The sequence below is a fragment of the Diadema setosum genome, chromosome 19 (assembly GCF_964275005.1).
Source record: "Diadema setosum chromosome 19, eeDiaSeto1, whole genome shotgun sequence".
Classification (NCBI taxonomy): Eukaryota; Metazoa; Echinodermata; class Echinoidea; order Diadematoida; family Diadematidae; genus Diadema; species Diadema setosum.
Window position 1 is genome coordinate 15,679,243 of NC_092703.1, and position 14,299 is coordinate 15,693,541.

The window sequence follows — 14,299 nt, forward strand, 5'->3', positions numbered from 1 at the left end:
TTGGAAAGATGGCACTGTTAGGTTACTATGCTGACAAATTGAACATGCTTTTGTCTAACTCGTCAGGTGCTTGATAGGCGCAGGTTATGTTGCCATACGCAAAGATAACACGAACAAAGCCGCTTCCCACACATTGGTCCTTATGTGTACGGTGAGCTTTTGATGCGAGGGAGGAAAAATTAAAAGTTGCTGCGCAGAATATACAACGACATGACTCAAAGGAGATGTCTTATTGCAGCTAATCTTCTACAGCAAGAAAACAGTCTGGACGCCGCCTGCACATTGTGACGTCACATGGATCCTAACGTAATACTAGTACAGCAACCGTGGTTTAATTTCTAACCCCCCCCCCCCCCCATTGTCTCATGTTTTATACGTAAAGCGTATATACGTAATACGTATACAGGGTTTTATGCGTAAAGCGATTCTATTAATGATTAACTCATTTGTTGTGCAAGATTGCGCGTATATGTGCCGTGCTGCAACTTCCGTAATTTCTCCGCAAATCAAAAACAAGGACATGAAAAAGGAGAATGGCCCAAATTGCTGTGATAGGGAGGCCTATGCTACATACATCAGTTCCAGGAGAAATTTCCAATCTTCAGTTGTATTACAAAACGAAGGACTGTTTACATTTCAATTCAAAGTAGTGTTTTTGAAAACTATAAGCTAGAAAGAAAAAAAAATCTGTAGAATGCATTGAAGCAAGATGATTACAGTCAAAGAATTAAAGAAAAACATTAAGTGCAATGAGTGTCATGAGTCACACTTACTTCCCTGGTGGCGGACAAGGAGAGCTCAGAGTTTGTAAACAATCAAATTGTTAATGTGGTTTATATAAGACAGATATACGTAAGCAAGCTCCTTTTCTTCTCTCCACACATATATATGTTTGACAGGTTATACAGAAATCGTTTCAGCTTGTGCTTGACTAAAATCCATCAATCTTGTATTCTGTGTACATCTATTTCCACAGGTTGAATCTTATATAGTCACAAAACATTGGAATCTCCTAACTCTGTAAAGACGCCTTTATTTGTCAATGCTGTCGATGTTGAGTGTGTTTTGTTTGTGTGGATGTACATGTATTTAGCATCTCCAGTAAAGAAGTCTTTAAATGCTTATTTGCCAAGGCACCTGTTCAGAAAACTATATATTAAACTATAAATAAAACTATCATAACATACATTTTTAATCTCTCTCTAATCATTTTTTTTTTTGTTCTCTTTGCCGTCTTTGACAGGAGGTATTCTCATCTGCCCTCTTATAGAGAATATATTCGTTTATACCGTTTTAACTAATTCGACGTCTTTCGAACCCACCTGGAAAACTCTATCCCTGCGTCATGATGGAGGAATCACTGACTTTGTCTTGTCAGGTGAAACATTCTACGGTCTTGATATCAGGGCAGAAGAGCTGTTGATCATCCCACACCTCACGCAGTCAAACTCCTCCTACACTTCTCGGCCGCTGTTAGGAGAAAAACCACGTGTTTTGACCATTCTTCCCTCGCCATTGTGGTGTAAATAACTTGCGGGTTTCTGTTTGTTTGTTTGTTTTTATTGTTACATACTCCACATTTCAACAAATAAACCATAAACATAAAAAAAATGCATTGGTGAATTGTCAAATACACCATTTAAGGAAATTAAACATGTAAAACATGAGGAATCTACATAAAAGCATTGCTTGTATGGTGTAGATTCCCAGAAGCTGATATGAGATTAATTATTCTCACATGTTATGTACACTTGAAAGGAATGACAATAATGAATTGGGGAAATATAAAGAAAGAAAAAAAGACAAAGAGAAGACAAAGAAAACAATGTCCGCGGCTCAAAATTTCAGGAGAGTTGTGTGATCACCCGAGCGAGGTACAAGTCAGATCAGTGTACAATGGCAGAAATACAAAGTATGCACGAAGAAGGTCCAGGAGATAGAAGAAATCACGAGTGAAATATTATTAATGAGAGCAAGGACAAGTACGAGTAAACTCTTCACGTTTGTTCATATGTATGAGTCGGCAGTTAACACTTCGTCAAGTTTACAGTTAACACAAAGCAAAACAAAACACACAGTTTTGATGGGGAGAGATACAGATTCTAGTGGATTGAACACAAGGCAGTCAATATGACGGTCCTGGGTTCAACCCGTACGGCGGCACTTTACTCGTGTACGAGGGACATGTTCCACAAGGCTATACAGTATCGTTCTGGAATAAATCCTTGTCCATGTGTTTTTATGTGTAATCGACAGACTGAATAGTCCGTGAATTATCAACATTCAAGATCCTTGTAATCTTTGTCCTACTTAGGTGAAATAAAAGCTGTGAAAATTCTCATATCATCTGATTCAATTGTAGTATTTACTCTTTTGTACTAGTCTTATCGAAGAAAAGAAGAAATATCAAAGACTTTTTATAGTTTTGATAATTCATTTGGCAGTGTTTGGTGAGGTGGTAGTAAAAGGAAGAAAATACGTAACATTATTCTCCGTTCTGTTCGAGAATGGTTGATTTGTCATCATTTGCTCTTGCTCAGGAGTTTCATTGGTCTCCATACCTTCTTACTGAAAACTTTCAATAAGTTACAGACGATCACTTGAATTTGTAGCCCACCATTTTATTCCGTTCCTCACAATGATAATTATAAAGAATATTAAGTCTGAACTTTTCTCGAAAGCTTTTGTGTTTAGTATGTATCAAAAGGTAGGACCTATAATCTGTGGCTAAAGGGGCATTCCAGACGATTTTCATAATTTCACATCATGTAGTACATAGATGAACAGCTCCATCATTTCCATGTATAGATTTGTCGAATCTATTGTAGTTCTTGAGCAGAGAAACAATACTTGGAAAAACCTTAAACAAAAAACTGAACAGATATGATGACATAGGAGGCTCACATATTTCAGAAATGTAGCAGTGTAATTCCATTACAATACCACTTGCCTGCGAGTTAACCTCTGTATAATCTATGCATGCCTTCTTCTTTTGGTGTGCATCCTTGAGCCCCAACTCATGTATTCTTGTAGTGAACCTGCCATGTCATCATTGCAATTTGTTATAAATTTCGAAAATAATCTTATTCTTCATCCCAATCATTAATTCTGAAACTCTGTCCTCAGTATAACTTATTTATAGTTGTTCAAATGTTAACCTCTGAAAATCATCCGGAGGTCTCCTTTAAATTGTTTGAAAAATGGACCTTCCAGTCGATGCCTTTATTATTCAGTATAGTGTGATTTTTTGTTTGTTTGTTTGTTTGTTTGTTTGTTTTTGCTGCAGGTGTCTTTGAACAGCCTCTGTGAATGAATAGGCAGATGGTTTACACGTGGTTTACACACACACACACGCACACACACACATTATATATATTATCATAATATGATTTAGATTACAAACAATGCTAAACCAGGTTTTCACTATCGTGCTGTGACACATGGAAACACTGCCACAGGCACACACACACACACACACACACACACACACACCTTTACACACTCATGATATACGTATATATAAATGTACATGTATTATAATGTAGAGAGTTAGAAGCAATACATTGCCAGCGAATTATCAATATCATGTGTCTGTATCTAGCAAATTCAATTTTGCATTTACTTGTTATAAAGTATATGAATCTATAAAAGATATGTCGATAACTAAGTATTCTAAAAAAATAAGCACAAGCAGGCAATATAAAGACACAGTGTTAAACTTACCTCCCTATAATCTGTGTTTTGTGTTTTGCCTCATAATACGACGAGCCGATGGGTGATATATGGAAAGTGAATTTGCTTGAAAAAAAAAAAACACCAATTAGAATTTACTACGTTGCAATTCATCCACGTTGAAAACAAGAATTATTATACAATTTCATGCCACAGCGTACACTTGATTCTTTGTGGTAGGAATATAAAAATTGACGGAAAATTCTATCTACATTTAAAAACGTAATAACGTATGATGAAATCATCGATGTATATTGTACTTCCTAATAAAGCAATTATTACTATTGCAATCATGATCTTTTTGTCATCATTATTATTACTACTTTATTCGTCATGATTATCATTATTTTAATCACAATTGTTAGTATATGTACCGTTATAATCATTATTCAACCTACTATAATAATTTGTCATGAAACATACACTTTGTCTATTAGATATACCATTTTTAAAAATCAGTGTGTAAACTGACGTTTTGAAGGGAATTATTGTAATGTAAAAGTTTCTCTGAAGGATGTAAGGTGCTTATACCGCTTCCTCCTATTATAGATAGGTCATAGCGTATGTACTACGGATGCGAAAGGGCATGAAATATCGCTTTAGGTGCTATGTGCCATTTCGTAGTGTTTCAGAAATATACATTAAAAGTTTTCGTTTTTCCGCTCACAAAGGCCTACAATGTTCTCATTTCAACGTATTATGTATACACATCGTCGCGTGGTTGTTACGCTGTGATTATGGTGGATAAGGTTAATAAGTGATTACCAGTTCCGTTCTTGGTTTGGTTTGGTTTGGTTTATTTCTGCATTTTCTTTCTCCAAATACAATAACAAATGAAAACAAAGTGACACAGAGTATGCAAAAAAAGGAGAGTTTTTAACATACAAATCAATACAAGATACGTCATTTTCATAACAACATCAGTTTGTAATGACATATGAATCAAAACAACATATCAAGGCATACTGTATTTATGAACAACGGAGAAATCAGTACAGGGGACCGTTCTGATCTACTGACGTCTTTTAGTAGTTAACCTACTACTTGGGCCAATAATAATATGTCGCCGTATAATGCACGTCCTACTTACCACTTACAAGATTGAGTCGTTCAGGGTTGTGTTCTACGAAAGTAATCATGGAAGCTGACCAATTCAACGATTTTTCACAAAGTTGTCAATGTTACAGTTCTTTTACTTTATTAAGATTGTTATGACCATGCTTTTACGCTTTTCTGTTCAGAAATGTATTATGTCAGCCAGGCGTCTCTTGAAATGTTCATAACTTAAGTCATGTCTAGGATTATTTTTTTTTAATGTCTATGCTGGATATTTTTTTAATTGTGTTCTTGCACACACCCTACCTGCAGTACTTATGATTGTAGCCCATCAACATCTAATCTACCATGATCAGTCAGTCAGATTCAAATTACATTCAAATGCAAGTAATAAAAGAATTGTCGCAACATAAGACATTACACTATAAGGTAAGCTATTACTTTGCAGAGCCAGCTAGCATTTCTGCGCGGAATAGGGGTACATTATCGTCGTATTGCGCAACGTAGAAGTTGCCAGCTACAGGCTTTCCGAGACCGTATTCTTCCGCGAACTGGCGGGTGTCCCACGGTCTCCTTCGCTCTGCACTGCGAGGGCGGTATCCATCCTTTGGAGTGATGACGTCACCATTCGGCTGTTTATAGATCAGGTACACGTAACGATGAAGTCCTGATTGGTTTAAGAGACAGAAAATAAATGAATTCATTATTAAATGAATACATAAACAAATGAATGAACAAGTAAATAAATCAATTGTAATTAAAATTGTGTTCCTCATCCGACGCTTAGGAACTTTCGTCTCTTTAAGCTTTTCTTTATTTTTTTTTTTCGTGTGATCTGGGTCTATACTAACTACATGCATAATGTTTTGCTTAATGCCGATAGAATACTTTTCCTAACATCTGGCTTTAAAAAAAAAAAAACTGGAATCCTTTTTCGGGGGAGGAGTTGTTAGGGTTGCGAAAAAAGGTCGTCAGGCGTGTGAAAAATTCTCTGGACGTCTAATGCGTTAGACTAATTGGTTTATCTTTTTCTATCTTAGCATTATCTTTTGTGACAACAGTAGGGGTGGGGGAAGCTAAATTCTAAGGGGGGGGGGGGGAGAGAAAACACATCCTGAGCGGGAGACACATCCATAGAGAAATTAAAATTCAAGCTTCAGAGCGAGATTTGCGAAAATGGTCTCAAAGCGAGTGAGTTTGACTCAAAGTAAAACAGTGAATCTATAGGACGTGGAGCTATAGCATCAGCAAAGTTACATTTTGGACAAGATGTTTCATGCCCATGAGTCACAACAAAAGGATAGACAAAACAAATTGACTACTATATATTTCATGTCTTGGGTTCAGTTTTCCAATAAGTCATTTGACTGTTTGTTTGCTTTTGTTTCCAGCTTTTCGAATTGTATTGTTAACAAAATACAACATACGTAACCTACTCTTGTTCAGGGGAACAATGAGAAGCTTTCTCTCTCTCTCTCTCTCTCTCTCTCTTACCTGTGATTGTTTTAATGCTTGATAAAGTACCCAAAAAAGTGACAAATTAAACAAACAAAAAGACATGTTGTTTTTACTAGCTATCGAAAAAGAATATGTTAAAAATCGTTCATGGGAGAAAAATATATACCTGAATTTTCTCGAGGAAGAGATTCGATGTAGGCTGCGTGCTCCAGTCCCCTGCTGACGTCATTTCCGGGAACGTTAAATACCATCCAATGGACAACCTCGACTCTATTTGGATCATGTCGCGTTGGGGAATCGGGATCTGTGAACAGGATCGTGTACAGGGCGCCCTCTTCCGCCCGCCATTTCAACGTGGGTTTGTTTTTCACCTAATGGACAGATCGGGAAGGATTTTTTATTATTATTATTATTATTGTTGTTTCATATTCCACATTTCAACAAATAAATAAACCATAAACATAACAATACAAAAGCATGGATGAATTGTTAAGTACAACATTTAAGTCAATTTAACATTGTGAAATATGAGGAATCTACATAGAAGCATTGCTTGTAGGTGTAGGGTGTAGATTCCCAGATGCTGATGTGAGATTAGAATTCTTACTTGATAATTATTTACAATTGAAAGGAATGACAATTTGTGAATTGGGGAAATATAAACGTCGAAGAATAAAAAAGACAAAGAAAAGACAAAGAAAACATTGTCTGCGGCACAAAACTTCTGGAGAATTGCGTGATCACCCGAGCGAGGTTGGAAGTCAAATACAGTGTACAATAGCAAAAATACAAAATATGCACAAAGAAGGTCAAGGAGATAACAAGAAATCACGAGTGAATTAATCAAGGACATACAAGTTGATGTGGTGGTGGTTTTGAGCTAGCTGAGGTTTGAACTGGGTCGCTATACTATTAAAGTGCACAGGAGGTTGTAAAGTCTGTCAATGCATCAGACCCAAACCGTTTCTTTCTCTGAGAGCCCCACCATGTCACATGTCTACATTAAATCAGTAGGTTACAACATGTAGGGCCTACGTGCCTTGTCATTTCCGGCAGTATCAAGCATGGGCCATGAGAGTCTCCCCTCAGGATATTATATGTTTCTAAGAGTGTTAGAGATGTGACTTCTTGTGATGTTTACTGAAATAATTAAGTACATGTCAAACTGTGATATGCATTCACTGAGCAGATGAACTGCCTGAATATTGCTCACGCGGCAGCTGCGATTAATGTGTTATCTGCTCTACTGAGGAATATATCATTCTATTGATGAAATATATATATATATATATATATATATATATATATATATATATATATATATATATATATATATACTGTATCATACCTTTGTAGGGGTTGAACGTGTCGTTGATTCTAAAAGTATTGACATTTAAGCTTTTTGAAAACACTTCTTTTATTCTTTTTCTGTGATGTTTTAGTTCTCATTCATTTTTTTTTTCATTCTTTCGTCCCTGACAGAGTACAGCACATTGCAAGGGAATAAAACCCAACAAAAACAGTGGATATATTTCAGGTACCCAACAATTAAAAGAACAAAATATTTCATGTCTAAACAAGGCTTTGGCCTCTCGCTAGAATGATAGCAGTGCTGACGCAATCAGACCCTACCCACTCTACTGGGCTATATCTTGCTGAACCGTTAGGCAACAGAATCAATGATAATAATTGTAAAAAATGAAGACGAACATAAAATAATTTCTCTCATCATTGTAATTCTGTCACACTACAGTGTTTGTCCTGGCACTCTGCGATATACTTCGCTTTTTCTCAAGAATTTTGTTTTTCACAAGACATTTATTCTGTGAATATTTCCAAAGTGTCAAAGAGCTATATGAATTATATAAACACGAGACTATGTGTGGTCCAATATTTAGAAAAGACGTTTCTTCGCTTTAAAGTACAACACAACGGTGCTGACTATCATGTTTGCAGGGGATTTTGACAATTTGCTTAATCTATGAAATCATTACAGAGTGAAATGATTACTTTTTTTTTTCCAGAAGTTGAATATATAATGTACATGAAATCAAAGTTTGAATAATGCATGAACTGAATGACACCTGCTCATCTGCATTTTGTATTACCATGGAATTATGTACATTTGGTTTAATCATTTATCTGTTTCCACTGTCATATCTAACATCTTACTCAATAACTTTGTTCAACTGACCTTGTGTCGCATGAATGTATGAAAAAAAAAGATGCAAAAATAAACTCAATCAATCAAGTTCCACAATCACTCCCTGCTCAAACGTGCTCTATATTGTTGAAGATTTTCAGCACTCTTGACATAAACAAAAGAAGAAGAAATATAGTGAAAAAATAAAAAATAACAATCCTTGAAGTTTATGTCATATATGTATATGTATATGTATGTATGTATATATATATATATATATATATATATATATATATATATATATATATATATATATGCATTATCAGGTGAAGCGGGCTTGGCCTCGTACGGTGTTGTTATTGCTTATACTATACTGCTACTATACTGTTCCATTATTTTTACTGCAAGTATATGTGATAATAATTCCGTTGTAGTGAATGTCATGTTGCTGTCTACATTTTGTTTGATTTCTCTGACTTTCTCTTGCATTGTTTTTGCCTTATTCTGTTTAAATGTATGCAAATTGGGGTGAATGTCATGTGGCTGTCTATATTCCGTTTAATTGGCTTTTATTTTATTTCTATTTCATTTTGCCTTATTCTGTTCAAATGCATGCAAATTGGTTGCTTTTCTGTTTTTATGTTTATGTCTCATCAAGCCTTTGAAAAAGGCTGGTTACACAGTCGAAAGCTTGAGAGAATAAAAGGCCATAGTGAACATAACTGCAGCGTCTGCGAGTCATTCCTCCGTCACACATATATATATATAGATTATATATATATATATATATATATATATATATATATATATATATATATATATATATATATATATATATATACATATTATATACGTACAAATACATTATGATTATGATTAGGCCCTACATAGACAATTGCACTATGGTGCATGAGAAGTTTTACTTTGCCACTGCCCTTGTCCATGTATAATGAGGCCTACTATACGTATATCTAATGCTTGGTTCAACAAAAAGGTTGACGTCTTTGGCAGCAAATTCAAGAAAAATTTGAACGATCGATTGGTTTGGTACCTGTGTTGGGGTCAACTCATTTCCCAGCATGCACTTGGCTTCGTCGCTCCAGCTGACCTCGGCGATTTCCGGTGGCGCCTCATCGAGCACGTGTGGGACGACCTCGTGGATTTGGAAACTATCCATGTCTCCCGAAAACGAACTGAGCTGCTGGAAGTATTCCGAGGTGAAACCGGCAAACGGTTTACGAACTCGTCACTCTTGAGTAAGGTTGAACTCCGATAGTGGCACGCAGATCTTCAGGGCGCATATAGCCTTGTTCATACATTCACACATGAACAGCTCCGTGCCAAATTGAAAATGGCTACCAAAATTACGACCACCGAATATGTGAGACTGCAGGCTCCCTCAAAGTAAAGCAATGCGTTACGTCGTCTCTTACCCTCTTTTCCAAGGTTTCGGTTGTCTTTGCTGGTAGCCTGTACACCCCTTTTATGCACAGGCATTTCACAGTCTTAACCCTCCACACCACCAGCCTTTGCACATGTCATAAAATATACTACTTATATAGAATAGTGTATAGAAGCAACCAGCACAATTCAATAATTCCGGTCGGTTTTTGTCTTATCTTTAAACGATGTAGAAGGCATGCAGCATACAGGCACATCCTCGTCACTACGAAGGACGTGACATGATGTCGCAGAGGATTGTCTGTTGCAGGTTGTTAGTGTTCAGTTTTCCAAGGCAGTCATTGCATAGGGAAGGGGGGGGGGGGGGGGTGGCACTCATGCTTTGAAGAGATTGCCGACATAGTTGCGGATATGAATGTTTGGAGTTTGGTATATCGAGATTGATAAATGTTGGACACTGGTCTGTCCCCATCAACCCCCAAATAACATCATCATCAACAACAACAACAACAACAACAACAACAACAATAATAATATTGATAATAAAACTAATGATAAAAATAATAATGATAATGATGATGATGATGATAATAATAATAATAATAATAATAATAATAATAATAATAATAATAATAATAATAAAAATAATAATAATAATAATAATAATAATAATTTCAATAATAATAATGATAATACATAACTATATATATATATATATATATATATATATATATATATATATATATATATATATATATATATATATATATACATACGTACATATATACATATATATGTTTCTACTTTTAACCAGGCATGACTATCTTAAGTATCCAGCTAAACCGTGGAATATATTTCATTTACGCTTGCTAGAAACATGATAGCACAGCACTTTTTTTTCTTTTTTTTTGTATAGGCCTACAGGTCCGAGATTCTGGAACTTCCTTAGTATGTACATCCAAAGTGCACCTTCTATAATTCGTTTGATATTACATTTACAGTCTTTTTTAGCAGAATATATATATATATATATATATATACAAATAAGTATGTTTTTCTCTCTCTCTCTCTCTCTGTGTTAGTTAATTGACTATAGACACGAACATGCTGCTATTTTCCACCCCCTTTCTCTTTTCATGTCGTGTCGTTTTATGTCATCTTTAATCCACTCACAAAATGCTACAACATCCTTCTATTTCTCTTGTGCGAATAATAGGACTAAAAGTCATATACAATTAGCTTGGTTAACACTAATAAGATAGAATGTATTCATGAGTCTAAGCGACAAGATAGAGCTCATGTAATTCAACTCTTTTAGAAAGAAAAGGAAAATTTACAGCTAAAATTTCACCCCTCCTCCATACAATATGAGAAAGATTCAGTCTACATTCATTGTCGTGAAATGATCCATTGGTGAGAAACCATTGATCTCTATAATATCTCCTATAGAGATCTGTGTGGTATAATTTCTTTGGGGAAAACGCACAAGCCGCGTCATGCACCCAGGCCATGTAAGTTTATTCTACGCTGGCAAGTTTTGGGACAGGCATTCTAGGCGCGTAGTTCGCAGATGGCATGGCCGGAGTATCGGTGACTATGTACCACATACAGCGTTTGTAGGTTGTTCCATCATGGACCTACCGGTCCATGGTTCCATCGTGGCCTCGAGAGTTGTTCTGCTCAACCAGGCTCAGAAGTTGAAAGGGGTTCCGTTGTAACCTCATTCCACATCATTCAGCTCCAAACAATATCTTGATCTTGCTTGGTTGATGTCGACTGAGGGATAACGTGGACTCTCGATAGGCGCTCGATACTTGCTTTGACCTTGTCCTGATAATTGCCACTGAGTAGGTCTACTTGGCTTGGTCAGCACTGTAAGTTGCTGGTGGGCAGCGATTTGTGTTTTCCCTTCTTGTGATTGCTTATCATTTTGATATTCAGCATTCTTCTTTCCATGAAGCTTTTTACGGAAAATTTACCTTCCTTTATCTTGTGTGGAGTTTGCTGCCGAGGTCATTCTTCACCATGTATTATCGCGTCGCCTTTGGAGTAGCATGGAGCTACGTTTCGTTTGTAGCTCCATGGGAGTAGGAAGGCTGGCCTGAGCCCTGTTTTATAAAGATGTTCGTAAAGTTGCGCATGATTTTACGAACGACTGGAATATGATGTGCCAATATGTGTACCCATTTTTTCCTTGCGTTTTATCAAAGTATGACTGTACGCCGATATTTCATCTACATTGACGCAAAGTATACATTTTCCACTAAAAACGTGTGTTAAATTGTCAGAATAATCATTATCATCTGCAAATTTCAATTTAGCTGTTGAAATTAACAATGATTAGAAAACCCACTTGGCTCACCATGTTATTCAAGTGTCGTGCGTAAATTCGTGCGTAACTTTACGAACAGTTTTATGAAACAAGGCCCTGGTTCGGAAATATTCGATCTCGACTGGAGGCGACAGGTACTGACGAGCGTACGCTTCATGCATGCACATGGCGCTGACGGGAGCTCTTCATTGTTTTCGATTGTACCCCGGTGGGCAGCCAATGGAGATGGTATCAATCAGACCAAGGAGGTTGAAGAGATGGAGTAACAACAGAGTTATTTCCTTTGATCTATGTTCAAAGCCGCCGCTCAAAAATATTTGAAGCATGTGCCAAACAGGATCTGCCGCGCCGATACGAAGACAATGACTCGTGTCTCATTGCATAATTACCAGCCACTTTCAAAGGAAGATATGCCTTTGTGATGGTAATATCTTTTCGCTATCCCTTCTTATAAAAGGTAGGTGGTACAGACACGAGGATGCGCGAACAGAAATTGAGGAAAAAATGCTGAAATGAAGATGAAAATTACTCGACTGGGCATATGCGGGCACTAATCTGATATATTCAATTCAATTCAATTCAAACTTTATTTCATTTTTCGAAAAGAACATAAACATTTCACTTTCATTGGTAACAGAGAATAAGGTTACATAATCAAAACAGTTAAATTGAAAAGAGAACATAATTGTGGAACCTTGGGGTAACAAATAATGTTGTAATTAAAATTGACTGAAGTGATATAGACGATAATAAACATTAGACAAAATATCGAAAAATGGACGGACCCACTAAAAAGGCAATGCTTGTAGAATGTGGGCCCCTCAGGTACAGAATGTCAATAGAAAATGAACTGAAGCAAAAAGGGGAAAAAAGATCGGGAATAAAGTCAGATTAAAAAAAGGTCTGGATGCCCAATAAGAAGACAGAGTAACGGACAGACACACATACACAGGCGAATGAACATTAAACGAGACTGAGACGACAAAACTTATGAAAGAGGACTTCAATACAAGACAGAAAGAGACAAGGTTGACATAATAGGAAGACAATACAGCGGACAGAAAGGAAAAACAGATCCAGCGATCCTCGACAGAACTATGTCGAAAAAATATTGGGATGCGAGGAAGGGATACATAAATATGGAAAAATAGAGAGAAATAGATGCGGAGGTACTACAAGTAGAATTGAATCTACTCAGTAAGAGTCTCAGGACAACAGGGACGAGAAAATATGTGAGAGTATATTATTGGTAATCAAAATTCTTCGGAAAAAATTAAAATGAGCCATCAGGCTCATTCTTCGGAAAAAATTAAAATGAGCCATCAGGCTCAGAATTATACTTGAAGAGTATTTCATATTACTTTTAATTGGGGAAATTAAGCCGAAAAGTGATAAAACCAGCTTTCCAGGATGGTACAGTTTTAAACATTTTCACATGATACAGCTCTGATTTACACTTTTTTGCAAATTTCTGGACGGAATTGACTTTTGTTTTACATGCTTTATTATAAAGTGAAATTTCATTTCATTTAATAAATTATTAAGCAAAATATGGCCAACGTTATGATAACGTTCAAAATGAATCTTCAGATTGCTCAGCAAGACGGCGGTTTGGAACATCGATCATCAAAGGCACAAGTGCACCTGTGGAATTCTTTTGTACATCAATAGAAATCTGACAACTGTGTGAATAATTACAGCCAATTGGAACTCCACATGATGTATAAAACCTCCTTGATCAGACCATCCATCAATCCCCATGCACGCTACTGGGTCTTTACGTGCCTTGGTTAAAAGCCAGTTAACACGAATTAAGCAGCGTGTTATGTCATAATTGCTTTGTGACATCATTTCACAAATAGCATACAATTGAGGGTCAAAGAGGCCAACAATCTGAAAAAGTTGAAAAATCATAACCAGATGAAGCTTTTTTCAACTAAGAATAACATTTTTATAGAAGATAGCCCTAATGAAGGTCCACTGAGCTCCGCGGCCATTAAACCTGTTGAAATCTATAACTACGCCTACCGCTCCTTCCGACTTCTCATTATAATTGGCTATTATGAAGAAGCAACACAACATAAGCAGCAGCATAAGAAGCAGCACTAATCATATGAACGGTTTTTCAGTATTTACTTTTCATTTTCTTTATTTTTCCAGCTTTGATCGCAAATACC

General features: G+C 36.3%; 2 protein-coding genes across 2 annotated transcripts in view; both read right to left on the reverse strand.

Moving 5' to 3' along the window:
- The window catches only part of LOC140242709 (large ribosomal subunit protein eL24-like), a 278,728-nt gene that overhangs the window by 138,684 nt on the left and 125,745 nt on the right, over positions 1-14,299 (reverse strand). The gene's annotated exons all lie outside the window — the stretch shown is intronic.
- LOC140243151 (protein D3-like) lies at positions 5,226-9,566 on the reverse strand. Its single transcript, XM_072322880.1, has 3 exons — positions 9,441-9,566; positions 6,413-6,617; positions 5,226-5,455 (listed from the first exon to the last, which is right to left on the reverse strand). The coding sequence occupies exons 1-3, from the start codon at positions 9,564-9,566 to the stop codon at positions 5,226-5,228; spliced, it is 561 nt and encodes a 186-aa protein (XP_072178981.1).

Coding starts and splice junctions, on each gene's coding strand:
- LOC140243151 (XM_072322880.1), bottom strand. CDS start 9,566: ATGGATAGTTTCCAAATCCACGAGGTCGTCCCACACGTGCTCGATGAG. Junction 6,618..9,440: donor ATGAGTTGACCCCAACACAG/GTACCAAACCAA, acceptor TCTGTCCATTAG/GTGAAAAACAAACCCACGTT. Junction 5,456..6,412: donor TCTTCCTCGAGAAAATTCAG/GTATATATTTTT, acceptor TAAACCAATCAG/GACTTCATCGTTACGTGTAC.